Source organism: Montipora capricornis, chromosome 4 (assembly GCF_036669925.1).
Source record: "Montipora capricornis isolate CH-2021 chromosome 4, ASM3666992v2, whole genome shotgun sequence".
In the NCBI taxonomy this organism is placed as follows: Eukaryota; Metazoa; Cnidaria; class Anthozoa; order Scleractinia; family Acroporidae; genus Montipora; species Montipora capricornis.
Window position 1 is genome coordinate 47,868,137 of NC_090886.1, and position 15,000 is coordinate 47,883,136.

The window sequence follows — 15,000 nt, forward strand, 5'->3', positions numbered from 1 at the left end:
AAACACAAGCACAAGAAAAGGAATTTTTCCTTTTTTTGTGCTTGTGCTTATCTCATGCTTGTGCTTGTTTCACAAGTAAGTACCGGCGTGAGTTAAGCATAAGCACAAACAGACGATTCGCACGCCATCTTGAATCTTACTTCATCTTCTCCGACGTTACTACGCTTGCGTATTGGCTAATTTTCCTGGCTTGTTTCACGTTTGAGAACGTCCTGTGCTTATGCTGGTGCTTATTGCACAAGTGGGAACCGGGCTTAAGATTTCACTCGTTCCGGGCATGTTAAAAAATTCGTGATGATCAGTAGGAACCTTTAGAATTGGAATTTTCGTCCTGTGTGCTACGTGCTTGAAAATCCAGCCTCAGTTTAGTCTATGGAATTTCGTGTGCATCGTTATAAAAACATCTCTGTTTGTCAAAAAAGGTTGCTTGTTTTGAAACTCTTGCGTTTTAAAGACTTCAGTGGGGTTCGGAGCAACAAATAATCATTAAGCGCCAAAAAAATTGACGTTACCAGCAAACGTTTGGTACAAAACAACAATTTGAATTTGGTGTGTGTGGCCGGGGGGTATATAAAACAGCAACATAGTATTTGGGCGAAAACTACAGCTGTTAATTTAGCCACTAGCAATCTTGGCTAACTTTCTGCCTTGTACTTTTGCTTACTAAGTCAGTGATTTTGACGCTGGTTTCTGCCCTGCCGTATTTCAAACTACATAGAAGTAACTCCGTGCAAGCTGTGGGGGCCTCTTGCCACTGACTGACTTTCAGTCACTCAATCATTCTTACACACCGAGCTGTGAAATAATGATATGCAATATGATATCTATACAACCGGAGAATCAAGAAAGCGTACTTAATCAAAATACACAATGCATCACGTAACATTGTTACTCTTTTGTGTCTGGTACACGAAACAGCAGCCAAAAATTTTTATGCAACCTCTCATCCCTCCTGATTAGCCCCAAACGAAGAACTAAGTTGAGCCAGGATACAACGACTGACTGGGAAGTAAGCAAAAAAAAATTAAAAGCATAAATATCATATCTTCGTTAAGAATAGCTAAGCGCGCAGGAAAAGGTAGGTACCTTCGCGGACGGCCAGTATTCGAGCCTTTTAAATTAAGGGAAAGGTCAATATTTTCATCGCCGCCTACTTATGATTTTTGTTTTGGTAGGACTGACATACCCGCAAAGCTTCATCAAGACTGATCGCCCGCGGACTATATACAACGGTTCTATAGATTTCAGCGAAATGTCTTGATTATGTTCTTCAAGCTTACGCGAAGAATAGCCAGAAAGTAAGGAAAATTAGGCGAGTTTCTCAATATAAGGCTTTTGAGTTCTCAACCCTTTCTAACAAATTGGATAACCATCACGCATTAATCGAGAATAGCGGGTGTCTCTCAAGCATTCTCAGTCATCCCGAGATACCGCGAGTCTCTGCCAGCGCAGAGAATAGCGACCTCTGGTAGAAGTCGTTAATAAGCGGCTGCTCTTCGAAGGCTGGGAAATACGAAGCAATAACAAATGCCAACAGTTTCCGAAATGGACTGCCATTAACAAGTCATTGATCCTTCAAGAGGAACCGCCACTAGGTTTCCAAAGATGACGAACAAAAAGTTCAGCTAAATGATGATTTATTAATTTATAGTGCACGATGATATATGCAATAATATTAAGCTTAGACATTGTCTTTTGAAATATGCACTCGTTTTTTAACGTAATTGTATATAACCTAATCTAATATAGTCTAGCGATCCTCTGCGAGTCCTTTCTTGGTATTTGCATCTGAAAAAAAAAAAAAGCAAATTAATACACAATTAAATACAAAACACGGCGATCGGAAAAGCAAAGACCGGTCAGGACACGGAATTCCAATTTATCTCATCAACTATCCTGTCTTGTGGATGTTGGAAAAAGGTGTTGGACGTGTGAAGGTTTGCCAGGATTGATAGCGTGGTTGGCATGGGCTGGCTTGGCTGGGCTATCTTTACACCAACTGTTTACATGTTTGCAATTGGAGTCAGGTGAATAAAATTTAAGTCGATTAATAAGGAGCTCAATGGAAATTGCTACCGTAAGTTGACATAAAAATGACAAACTTAATTGACCACTCCCCATAGGGGATTTTCATGGTTCGACCAAAGTCATAAGTTTAAAAAAACAACAACAGAAAGAAACTTGTTATGATACCTCATGGTCCTGAGGACTTATTTTTACTCTCTTTGCTTGGCTGCATCTGCATTGCTGAAATATACAAAATTAAAGTTGTTTTTTCAATGACGTTTTCGCAGCCACCTACTTCTTGACAAGACGTTTTTCCTGCTAATATCATTCCAGATTTATCGCTTTGTGCTAGTTTTATTTCTCGTGAGTTTTAGTCCGCTTTTATCATATTGGAAGTACAGAAAAATGGAAAAAGGTAAGACACAAACCTAATTTGATTTCCTTCTCGGATAACTCCCTCTCCCAGAGTGCTAGGTCGTTTATCTTTAGTTGGAAGCTGTACAGTGGTTTATCGGAATTGTTCGGCCGGCCGATGTAAAATGTCGTAAACAAATCCAGGGGCCTAGAAACCAGAGCGGGGTTGCCACTGGCAACATGAGTACCATTGACATAGAGCTTGAGTTTGCCACTTTCCCTCCACGTGAAAGCGAGGTTGAACCATCCAGATGGAAGAACAGGTGTGTCCAGTTTCCACTGCTTGTTTTTCGTACTTAATATCACTATATACCTGTTGCCCAAATGCAAAACAGCAAAGCCGCGGGCTTTGGTCGACTGGCCACCGCTTGACATGACGTATGAACTTGTTGTGTTGCTGAGTTGGTCTTGGTTTAGCTTAAGCCACGACATAACAGTCACTCCTTTCTCTGCACAACGCCCCGGATCACTAAAGCAGGTATCTGAATTTAAAAAAAAAAATGCAACGGGCTCATGTGTTAAACTTGCCGAGGTACAACACCCACTGCGTTCAGAACTATTGATCCAGCTACAAGTAGATTACACCAAAGCTGGTAGTACTCCGAAATAAAAATACTGAGTAATGCTATTCTCAAGAATTAAAGGTTGTTCTACATTTAAAGTCATTTGCATAACGCAAGAATTTCACTTTAATACAGTGAGCCAAGGACGGTTTGATCATAATAAATGATATGATCTTTAATGTGCTGCTGAGCTCTTTTGACGCATAACTTCTTGCTGATTTGTTTATTTTTTACCATCACCAAGCGGTGATTACGGTCTGCCTTTTTCTGGTCAGTCGAGTGAACTTGCGAGGCTTTGTGCGCCATGAGCACTGGCGGTGGAAAGGCCAAGCCATATAATTCTTAGGCTACGGTTTCAAGAGTCAATCATTCACAAATGATTACACAAAGGGCCATCAATATGCAGGCGTGGTTACCGGCAATCCCTAAAATTACGTTGGTCACTAACCATTCGTTTCTTTCAGAGACATCCATCCACCGTTTGTGTCAGCAACCAGACCCCTTTTGGTTGTATTAGTTACGAGAGCGCCTCCTTCTAGATGCAGTTTGCGACCACGCACCTCATCTATTGCCAATGAGTTGTTGACAAATGACTTGAAATACCACAAGTGGCTTGCATTCAGATTTGAGGTAAGTGCTGAATGAAAAAAGTGTTTTGTGAGCCGGGTTCATTCTCGTCCAAAAGCAATTGTTTGTACGGTCAATAACAAATCTGTTCCTTCCATTTGGTATTACTGTCTTCATGAATTATTTATTTACTCAAATTGCAATGTAACACGTCTCGCGGTCCACATCTTAGCGATCACAACAGCTTCTTAAAAGCATAAATATATGTTATTTGCCGGAAGGGAGGTCGGTATGAGAAAAAAACCGTACTCGAGGTCTTTAGTTCGGCCTCGGGCCCTACTCAAGACCATGGGCTCAGGTATTTCCCTTACGGACCGACCACGATAACCTATTTATTTGTTTCTCTTTGCTCAAGGTTTCTTCCTCTCGATAGAAAAAAATCACTTTCACTGTGTACACTCTCGTCTGAGTACATTTTCTTCTTTCTCCTCCATTTTCTCCGTCATTTTCGGGAAGTTGTTTAAGAGTAACAGTGGCCTTTGCTTGTGAACTTTTGCCGAGATTAGCGGAAATACGGACCGTTTTCCGTATCGCAAAAATCTGGACTATTTACGAGCACGCTATGAGCCAATCAGATTCGAGGATTTAGGATTCCGGCACGCAGAGATACTACAGAAAAAAAATTAAGATGTTACGAAAAGGTAAGGCCTTAGGTGTCCCACACAATTACCCCTCCCCTAAATTTTGACTCGCAGTTGCTGCCTAAGATAAGCGCAGGTACAGAAAATACAACGGTAATGCTCGGCCTCAACCAATTGTTGTATAAACTCACCTTCATCTTTGACCTTAGCGATTTCACTTCGTATATAAAACCGACTGATGCTGTTATTCATCATTGTTCCATTGTGATCGCGGAACCCGTTGGGCGTGTCAACAACTTCGCTCCTGTCCTTTCCAAATTCTGCAAAAACACAAAACAGACCGATAATTGTAGTTTTAATGTCATTCCTGATTTATGTGATATGCACCACTTCGTGATACGATTATAAGCGATTTAGTATTGGATGAGGTTATTAAGATATACTGAATAATTAGGGTGAGCCAGGTGATTACAGCGGCAGTTGATTCCTTGATTATATGGATATCATAAAACCAACGTCAATTATTACCTTCTTACTAAACATTATTTTGGAGAAGTCAACAGTGAAAAAATATCTGTTTACTTCTCTTCACACAAGCAAATTAAACAAGGTGTGACTAAAAACCAACTTTGGCACCCCTTGGCAATAATGTACAACGCAGGTAACCTAAGGACTAGTGAACAATCTGTGGGCAAATTATTCGCTCATCTCTTGGTTGCTCTACATTTAACACTACGATTTTAACTAATGAGAAGACCGATGGTGACTGCAATGTATTTTATTCACACTCATCAGATACCTCTTATACTCTCTTCTTTTCCTTCACGCCCTCCCATGTGATTTTCTTTGGAAAGGCCACGCATTCCAAGCTCCTCTTCATCTCGAATGCGTCTCCGTGCTATTTTAGATATAGAAACAAAAAAACAACAGAAAAGTATTATCGGTGGTGCTGTTGTGTAACAACCAGTCTTAGTATAAAGCGGTTTTCAAATGAGTGTCGTGAAACCAAAACTAAACTAATTACTTTGGCCAATCAAAAAGGACGGAGACAAATCCAGTAAACCAATCAAAACTCGAAGAAATTACACGTAGTCGACACAAAGCGCGGGAAAATGCGCACGTGCAAACCACGATTGGTTTTGGTTTCACTTCTGACTGGTTGAAAAAGTGGAGCGAGAACTTTGAACCAATCACTGAGTTCTAAGAAGTGGCGGATCCATTGTGCGGTTTTGAGGAACCAAAATGGTAATGGACGTCGACGACCGCGGGATCCTACAGTGTACAGTGTACCTCAAAAGGCAAAAGCACAGTACGAGAACTTGAAACTGACTTATTTACCTCCAACTCAGTTAATAGGTAACGTTACTGGCCATGCTAATCAAGGATAATTGATTTACGTACTTAGAAGTTATTAAACAAGCTGTTTAATCGAAATAAACAAGACACCGCAAACAAACGTACCAATGAACGAGGGCCTCGGGCTACACCCCGCGCAAATATTGTTTACCAGGAAAAAAGCCCTTTTGGTAGGAATATTTAAACTTACCTCCACAAGCCGTCCGTTTGATTGACCTCACTACACTGTTGAGGTCTCTGAAGTCGGCACTGAACACGTTTCGACGATTGTTCGTCATTTGAATGAGTTGAGACCTTTTGAATCGTTTACCGAGACCGAGAGCCAAAATACGCACGCCGGCATTTCGGAGGTAACGCGATGCTGTCACAACAGAGTCTTTAGAAATACCATCAGTCATTGCAATCAGCACCTTGGGACAGAGGATATCGTTAACATATAAGAACACTGGTAGGGGGCAGCGATGACATCACATTAAAGTGCCCCTAACCCTTCATGTTTTTTTTTTTTTGGGTCGATTTTGATATCTTTGAAAAAGTCAACGAGCGCTAAAAGTGAAGGGAGTCGCGTATCGTTCGCATTAGTCCCCCACTCGGCCAAATGTGTCTATTTATCGAGCGTGACGCAATAAAAGGACATCGTGCAAGCTTGAGTTGCTGTAATGTTCCTTTCTTACGTCACTGCTAAAAAAGTGTCAAATATTGGACGCTTCTCCTTTGCTCGTTCCTAATGAGCCCACGAGACAATAATTTGTCCAGCGGGGCTTATAGCGCGCAAAAAAATCAAAAATTTCAGTAATTTCAAGCGCTCGTAAGAAGATCAGGATTCAAAAAACATAACAAGTTGAAGGGTTATGGGCACTTTAAGTCAGTCACTCAGTTGATAGGTTAGTGCGTAAACGGGTAGTTCAGTGACAGAGTCGATGTAAGAACTAATTATAATCATTTCTAAACGGGTCAGGGAACAGTTATAAGGCAATAGAAAGAAAAAATACAAAAATATTTTGAAGCACACTTACTTTGCGCGCCTTTGATCCAGTTGAAAACAAACGCTGCCTTGAAAATCTCAGGGCTCGCCCAATGTAGGTGCCTCCTCTTGGGTATCTAATGCCGTCGATTGCTTTCAAAATGCTGCGTTTGTCTCTGTAACGATTGAAGCCGAACACCAGATTCGTGCGAGACGAGAACAGCACGATACCAACACGAGTTTGTCTCGGAGAAATGTGGAAAGATGCTACAACTTGCTTGACGAATCGGAGACATCGTCGGAAATTTCCTCGCCCGTAAGCCTCGACACTGCCAGAACCGTCAACCAAAAATCCCAGGTCAAGGCGTTTGCGACAAACTAGGAATTTGCAATAAAAAGCAAATGCTGTTAGTAATTTGTGTTTTCCAAGGTGAGTTTTAGCATTGGAATTAAAACGTTGTCCTCGATCGATGGCTTTAGAAATCACAGTAGTTTTCAGTCTCCCTGTTTCCAAAAACTCGTTACGCAAGGGAAAACTTATATCAACCCATCCTTCATCCCGAATACATCTGGGGGCCGTTTCTCAAAAGTCCCGAAACTTTACGGGCCATTTTCGGGTGTCACAATTCTCTTTGTAACTCAAGAACGGAGAGCATTTAATTCGTCAAACTTCACAGTTATTTTCTTTTTGTTACCTTGGAAACATGTTAAAAGATCGGCCTTCCAAAACAAGCGGTTGGCAATTTCACAGATGGCTTTTCGGGCCCGAAACGTTTTCGGGACTTTCGAGAAACGGGCCCCTGGCCCGGGTTGCTCGGAGCATGGTTAGCGCTAACCAGCGTTAAATACCATGGAAACCTATAGGTTTTGATACCTCTAGCGCCAACCAGGCTTCGAGCAACCGGCCCCAGGTGATATACACAATTGCCAATTTGCTCTGAATTGTGACTATTATTGTTTATTTAGGACAATGTGTTCCAGGACTTGTGGGAAACAACCCAAGTGTATGGACATAGGACTCGATCCTGGGAATGTTGATTAATTAATCTAGCTTAGGCCTAATTACTCTTCAGCAATAATATTCTATGGGAGACTTAAATACATCTCTCTTTTTTTATTGACAGAGCGGTGTCTTGATATTCAGTGGTGGAACGGAGTGAAGCGGTTCCTATAGAGTTGAAAATCCGGGTTCAAATCCTATCTACGGGTATGATTTCATCTTCGTTTTTTTCTCTGCTACGACAAGTCCTGGGGCACTGTGTCCGAATTTATCTGATATAAACAATTCAGAGCAAATTATCAATTGTGTATATCAGATAAATTTGAGGAGGGCAAGGACGAGATGCAACTTGTATTGGAGTCAATGCCTAAGAACAACACCCACAGACCGCCGACAAGTCAGCGGCATTGAACTTTACTGTGGAGATCTCGCGGGTCACAACCATGGCCACACTAATCCCAAGGGTCTTTCCATAACTAAGGAAAATGTACGGCCTTTGTAATCACTCATATTCAAATGTTACACTTTCAAGTCTTGTCGAATAAGGACTATATAAAGGCCCCGACAAACAAACCTCAGAGTTTACAGACTCTGTGGAACGTTGTTTCGCATTAAGTAGGGCAGAGAAGTTCTCGGTGTTGTGATCTCTTCTATTCATTTTAGTAAATGTGGTTTGCTTATCGTGATAGAGCGACTTTCGTATGACCTTGAAGAAGTGTTGGCAGTTTGTTTCACGTACCAATGTTTGGCAAGATTAAAACAAAGCTTCTCCTTATTCCCGCCAAGGAAACTCCTAATATGGGCAGTAAACAGTTCGATTCCCCAATCACATTACTGCGTTTCAAATGACGTCAAAGCGAAATGCCGTTCGCTTTCCAGAAAGTTCCATGGAGAGATGACGTTATTTGTGTCCACGTTCGCTAAGCCAATGAAAATTCGCGCTCGTTTGTTGTTGTTTGATAAGCCAATTAAATGTTTTGCATTTCTGTTTACGTTCTGTTTTTACGTTTATTTTTCAAAGTCATATAAAAGTCGCTCTATTTGAAAGAAGGATTATGATGGTGCATGAGGTCACATTAAGCAGTAAACAGACAGAAGTCAAGGAGTTCTGGCGAGTGATGGATATATAGATACAGCATGAAGCAAAATAAAACAACTTTGGAATATTGGTTTATGGAACGATAACAAGGGGGATGCTTCATACGCTTGAATTAATACTAAGGGCTATATTTACAATTGACTCTGTGAGGTCTGAGACTTACCTGAACCACTGGGTCTTGGTATTGGTCCCGGAAGAGGAAGACGACCTAAAACGACGTTTCAAGTTAGAGTCGAGTAGTTTTTTTACAAGACTTAACTGATTGGAGTGTAATGTGAAGTGCTAGTTTTCTACCCCATATAAACCACTTGAGCGTTAGCCCTACTAGTTGAAATGGGCCCACACAAGGACAGAGAAAAACTCTGACCAAGGTGGGAATTGAACCCACGACCTTCGGGTTAGATCACCGCTCTTCTACCGACTGAGGTACGAGGTCAGACGGGAACTGAAGATGTTAAAGTCACGGATATGAACATGTACCAGTACACGGCCAACGTTTGCAAAATCGTAATCCTTGTAGTTTTTTTTACAAGTTCAATTGCGGATGAAGCTCGTGCTAACATGATAACCACTCTAGTAGGAACATTGCAAATTACCTCCACAAGCCGTTTGTTTGATCGACCTCACCACTTTGCTGAGGTATCTGAAGTCGGCACTGAATACGTATCGTCGGGTGTTCGTCATTTGAATGAGCTGAGACATTCTGTATCTCGAACCGAGGCCGAGAGCCAAAATACGTACGCCAGCGTTTCGGAGGTCACGTGAAGGTCCCACAACCGAGTCTCTAGAAATACCATCGGTCATCGCAATCAGCACCTTGAAAAAAATAAGACATTGTGACAGGTGAACAAAAGCAAAAGCAATGGTAACAACGCCATAAGGTCTTGAGGTCCGATTGTTCCAAGTGCTAGGACGAGGACGAGAACGAGTACGAGTAGTGCCCGTTTTCAGCGAAAATACTTGGAAAATTGTATAACCCGTACGATTAATCTTACTCGTTAACAGTATAGGTTGCTCAGTTATTCTTATCGCTGGTAAATGAGCCTTTTTGCTGATCGAAAAATGCCAAATTGCTATCGCGTTGTTAGCTTGTTTTGATACGACGATATTTTTGCAAAACCTCGCAATAAAATGACAAAGGTCTCACGGTTTTCCCCCCAAAATGACGCTGGTTTGCGCGTGCTCACTGTCGTTTTACGAGAAAATCTCGTACTCGCAGTAGTTCTCGTCCTAGAATCTAAAGCTCTCTAATATTAAATTCGCTGTTGACCTTCTGCACGGATAAACTTGTCACAGTCATGCAGTCGATCAGTCAGTCAGAGTACACCTTGTTCCAAAATGGCCGCCTTTATAGTATTCTTTAGTTTGATCGCAAATTGGCCCTTTTAGCCTCATTCAAGGTTTTAAATATTCTTTTCAATTTTACGTTCGAAAGCGAGGCCAAAATGGCCAATTTACGATCAAACAAAAGAATGCTAAAATGGCGGCCATTTTGAATAAGGTGCATGTTATTCAGTTGCTGACAGAGCGGGAAGGGCTGCAGTCAGTTAATTGACTAATGAGCTAATTACTCATTTCTTGGCAGAAAATGGAATACGCATAAGAAAAAAAAAAAGAATGTATTTCGAGGCACACTTACTTTGCGCGCTTTTGAGCGAGTTGTAAATAAGCGCTGTCTTGCAAATCTCAGGGCTCGTCCGATGTAGGTGCCTCCTCTCGGGTATCTAATGCGGTCGATTGCATACAAAACGCTCCGTTTGTCTCTGTAACGTCTAAAGTCGAATACTAGATATGCGCGAGACGAGAACAGCACAATACCAACACGAGTTTGTCTTGGAGAAATGTGGAAAGAAGCTACAACTTCTTTGACGAATTTGAGACACCGTCGGAAATTTCCTCGGCCGTAAGACTCTATACTGCCGGAACCGTCAACCAAAAATGCCAGGTCAAGACGTCTGCGGCAAACTAAAAAAGAGACAGAGGAACTCACTTCCTAGGTTTTAGTTTCAAGGAATTGAACATTGACTAATTCGACTACGTCATAAAAATTTGGGCTAGTTCGATATGAAGAGATATTTATAATGGAAAAAAAAAACGTTTCTACTGTGCGTCTGGCCAAGTTAAAATATCTTGCACTTCAGTCTCGATCCATATAATGGCTAAAGCGACAGCGAGAAATAGAGGTACCTATACCTACGGTTTATTTAGAGTGGTTTTCAATTGAGTGTCGAAAGTAATTAGTGAACTACTTTGGTTTTGTATTACTTCTCTCAGTGATTGGTTCAAAGTTTTCGCGCCACTTTTTCAACCAATCAGAAGTGAAACCAAAGCCAATTGTGGCTCGCGCGCGCACATTTTCCCGCGCTTTGTGTCGGCTACGTGTAATTACTTCGAGTTTTGATTGGTTTATCGCATTGTCTCCGTCCTTTTTGATTGGCCAAAGTAATTACTTTGGTTTTGGTTTTACGACACTCGATTCAAACTCGCTGTAAGGCTCCGTTAAACAAAATTTAACGCTAGTAGACTTCCGATAATTTTCATGGAAAACTTACCAGGGCCCGATGGCTTTATATATGGTCCTGGTCGGAATGGCCGTGCACGTAACGGTTCACCTATGGAAATAATTGGAGTTAACATTGCAATCAGAAATTTAATAGAGGTAACTGCTTATTAATTCGGGGGGGGGGGGGGGGGGCTACAAAATGGTTGATGTACAGATGTACTGATGTTGATGTACTCGTGGGTCAGAGAGGTCTACTTTCAATGTTACTGGACGGCAGAGATCTACAAGAGAGCTTCAAACCCGGTCCAAAAATTGAAGGATTTAACTTGACTCATTACAATCGGTAAAGCTGTAGCCCTATTACCATATGAACCACTACCCACTCATCCCACCCCTTCTCGTAGGATGAGATTTGGTTTGAAGAGGGAAAACAAGCCTCTCCTGATTCTCAAGGAAAGAATGAATGAATAATAAAAGATCAAATAAATGAATGAAGTAACTGGCTGATAAGCCTTCACACTGTATCAGTAGAACGTAAAACGTCTAACAACGGATAAACCTTACTTCGACATATTTTGCTTGAGATTCTTCGAGCCACCTGGCTTAAGCCTCTAAAGTCCGCGGTGAACACATGTCGGCTGTTCGTAGCTATTTGCAGAAGCTGATTTTTTCGGTATCGTCTACCGATACCCAAGGCAAACACTCGCACACCTTGGCTTTTCAATTTGAGTGCTGGCCAACGCACTGAATCTTGTGAGATGCCATCCGTCATAACAACGAGGCTCTGAAGAAAAACGAAATGTTTGCGAAGTCTATATTAAAATACTCAGTTTTCCCACAAACTTCACGCAGGCCAAAATTTTCTGTTAATAGATTTTGATAGAACCTTTGCATATTCAACCATAGAATGTTACCTTCAGTGGAGTCCTGCTTCGTCTGAATAATCGATGCAGAGCAAAACTCAAGGCTTTTCCAATTCTAGTTCCTCCACGCGGATATCTTATTCGGCTGATAATTCCTAGCACTTGATTTTTGTTTGTACTGTGGTTGAAATCAAGTATCAGATATGTGCGCGAAGAGAACAATATCACACCAACTCGAGTACGGAGACGAGATATGACGAATCGAGAAACCAAGTCCTTGACAAATTGAATGCATCGCTTGAAATTACCACGACCAGAACTTTCAATGCTGCCAGAGCCGTCAATCAAGAAAGCCAAGTCAAGTCGTCTCCGGCAAACTAAGACAGAAACAAGAAAGTGAAACGGACTCTTGTATTGGCCACAACGTTAACCCCAGGAAAAATACTCAAGAAAGAAATTTAAAAAGTGGTTGCTCTCTTTTCCAAAAAGGCTCGAGCTCCTTATACGAGAATCAGAAAAAAGTGAAATAATAATGACTAGGACAAGGGGCACGATGATCCTGTGTCCAACGCGCGCTTTCTTTGCATTTCGCCCCAGAGCTCATCTATATATAAACGATGAGAATAAACAGAACTCCGAGGAGAGAGCGAGCGACGGCGAGACAGCTATCAAATGAGGGTCGAATAAAAGTAACTTAATTCCTAACAGCATTATTTTGTCTTGGATCTTAATTTTAGAAACTGGAGGAATGATGCCGCTCCAAACCCTCAAATGATGAGGGCATACCATCACAGGATAAATACTGTAACAAATTAGAGATTTTGTCGTAGGACCTAACCCAGGACGAACAACTAAGGCCAGATGGGACGACGAAGCTAACTTTGGGCGTTTTTTCCTTTTGTCAGGACTGGCCGGTCAGACCAATCTGTTTGCAAACTGAAAATGCAACAATTTAAAGGAACACTTGCGTGACTATCCCTAGCATTTTTTTAGAGGAGTATATATCATCCTGGAAGTATGTTACTTTAAACGCGTTGTAGAGTTAGTTCCTTCCAAATGCCCAGTCTGGCCGGTCAGTTCTGTCCAATGGAAAAGCGTCCTATGACTCGGTCGGACGCAATTCTCGCGATACTTGAGAAAATGGAAAAGAAAAAGCTTCTGTCAAGATCTCATTTCCGCTTACCTCCGCCGAAAGGACGTGGGCGTGGTCTAGGTGGAGCTAAAAAGGAAATAAAAAAAGTAAATATAAACTGATGGCTTACTTCGTACTTAAAATTTCTTTCGGAATTTTGCTTTGTGGAAGAGTTTGCAGTCGTGTAGCTTTTTTCCTTTAATGATTCAACGAATTTGTCGCCATATACCCACCAGTAATAGTTGTAAAGAAAAAAATACGAAAAATGCGCTGTTCCTTGTATCACATTTTAATTTGTCCTCAGGTTAGTTGGTTTAGTTTTTTAGAGCGAGTTTCAATCGAGTGTCGTAAAACCAAAACCAAGGTAATTACTTTGGCCAATCAAAAAGGACGGAGACAACCCAGTAAACCAATCAAAACTCGAAGTAATTACACGTAGCCGACACAAAGCGCGGGAAAATGTGTACGCGCGAGCCATGATTGGTTTTGGTTCTGATTGGTTGTAAAAGTGGCGCGAGAAATTTCAACCAATCACTGAGTGAAGTAATGAAAAACCGAAGCAATTCGCTAATTACTTTCGACACTCAATTGAAAACCGCTCTATAAACAAGTCAAGCCTAGGACTTAATTATTATCATTAAAACTTACTTTTTCTAAAGCACCGTCGGCTCTTTGAATTTAGCTGTGATCGGGATAAAGGTCCATTATACACCTGCATGCACGAGATTCGTCCTTTGAAGTATCTTCTGTCACCAGTACGAGCTCCCATTCTCACAGGGTAGTTAGTTGCTAGCCGTATTCTTCCAATGAACTTCCTTGTCGTGAATCTTCCATTGACAAACAGTTTTGCCATTCCGGTTTTTCCGTTATACGTTGCAGCAACAAACTGCCATTTGTAAGGCCTCACTGATCTACTCTCCAGTGCTGGTGTGGATCCGCGTCCATCACGACGCGTAAAATGCACAAACAGCGTTGTCGGTGTCTTCATCGAGAAACGCACGCCCTTGCCGTTTGGCAAGTAGTTAAAGATAGGACCCGCGCGTCCCTCAGGATAGATCCAAGCTGCGAGTGTAATGGAATATATGGTGTCCAAGCCACGTCGGTTGGGGAACAGAATATAGCTATTTCTTTGACCGTAGAACTGGTACGAACCATCTCGTGTTCCATCTGGTCCCGGGGCGGAGCGAACGTAACCGAGTACTGCATTTGGATTACGACGACGACGGCGACTAACATCTCTGCCCGCAGTCCGGCTATTCAGCGGATAAACAGCCATTAAGCGTATCACAGTGGGGCCTAGGACACAAAAAGACATTACTGAAATGATGCTACATAAGTGGTCTATTTACTCACAGTAGACAAAAATTTAATGAAAAACGACATGAACAAGTTTCACTTCTCGATGAGACAAAAAACAAAAACCGACTTATTAGTAAGTATACCACCGTTGAATTAATAATATCATGTAAGGAGAAGCTTGCTATGCTCTCGAAGGGGGAGGTAGACAGGTATCTTGGCGCTTCAGCATTTCGGATACCATGTCGTGTGTTGAAGGCACTATTCACAGTGCCAAGATTACTCAGTTCAAGTGTAAAGAAAAGAAGACTTTAATTCAGCATTTTCACAGGGTAGCTCTTCATTGAATAACTTTCTAAGAAGAAGAGTAACTTAAGTGCTGAAAATGGAAAAAGAAAAAACGTCGTAACATGGATTTACATTTGACTACAATCTGCAGGACGTTACCTCGCGCTTTACATACTCTTCTCACGATGGATCGTACATTGTAATTCAGTCGTCTGAAGCTACTAGTGTAAATATTGCGTGCACTAGAAGCAATGTGAGTCAGCTGTCGACGGTTTGTATTTCTTCCAATGGCTACGACAAACGAGTG

General features: G+C 41.6%; 1 protein-coding gene across 1 annotated transcript in view; it reads right to left on the reverse strand.

Moving 5' to 3' along the window:
* Positions 1-1,640: 1,640 nt before the first annotated feature.
* The window catches only part of LOC138046779 (uncharacterized), a 169,248-nt gene continuing 155,888 nt past the window's right edge, over positions 1,641-15,000 (reverse strand). Inside the window, exons 150-166 of the mRNA XM_068893362.1 lie at positions 14,853-15,000; positions 13,758-14,405; positions 13,161-13,196; positions 12,029-12,354; positions 11,679-11,898; positions 11,164-11,223; positions 10,251-10,576; positions 9,208-9,427; positions 8,775-8,819; positions 6,565-6,890; positions 5,739-5,958; positions 4,992-5,090; positions 4,384-4,512; positions 3,433-3,621; positions 2,436-2,903; positions 2,194-2,247; positions 1,641-1,788 (exon numbers count right to left, since the gene is read on the reverse strand). The exon at positions 14,853-15,000 is cut by the window's right edge and continues 78 nt beyond it. Of these exons, the coding sequence (XP_068749463.1) occupies positions 2,195-2,247; positions 2,436-2,903; positions 3,433-3,621; positions 4,384-4,512; positions 4,992-5,090; positions 5,739-5,958; positions 6,565-6,890; positions 8,775-8,819; positions 9,208-9,427; positions 10,251-10,576; positions 11,164-11,223; positions 11,679-11,898; positions 12,029-12,354; positions 13,161-13,196; positions 13,758-14,405; positions 14,853-15,000 (3,513 nt within the window). The 3' untranslated portion in view covers positions 1,641-1,788; position 2,194. The remainder of the gene's footprint in view (positions 1,789-2,193; positions 2,248-2,435; positions 2,904-3,432; positions 3,622-4,383; positions 4,513-4,991; positions 5,091-5,738; positions 5,959-6,564; positions 6,891-8,774; positions 8,820-9,207; positions 9,428-10,250; positions 10,577-11,163; positions 11,224-11,678; positions 11,899-12,028; positions 12,355-13,160; positions 13,197-13,757; positions 14,406-14,852) is intronic.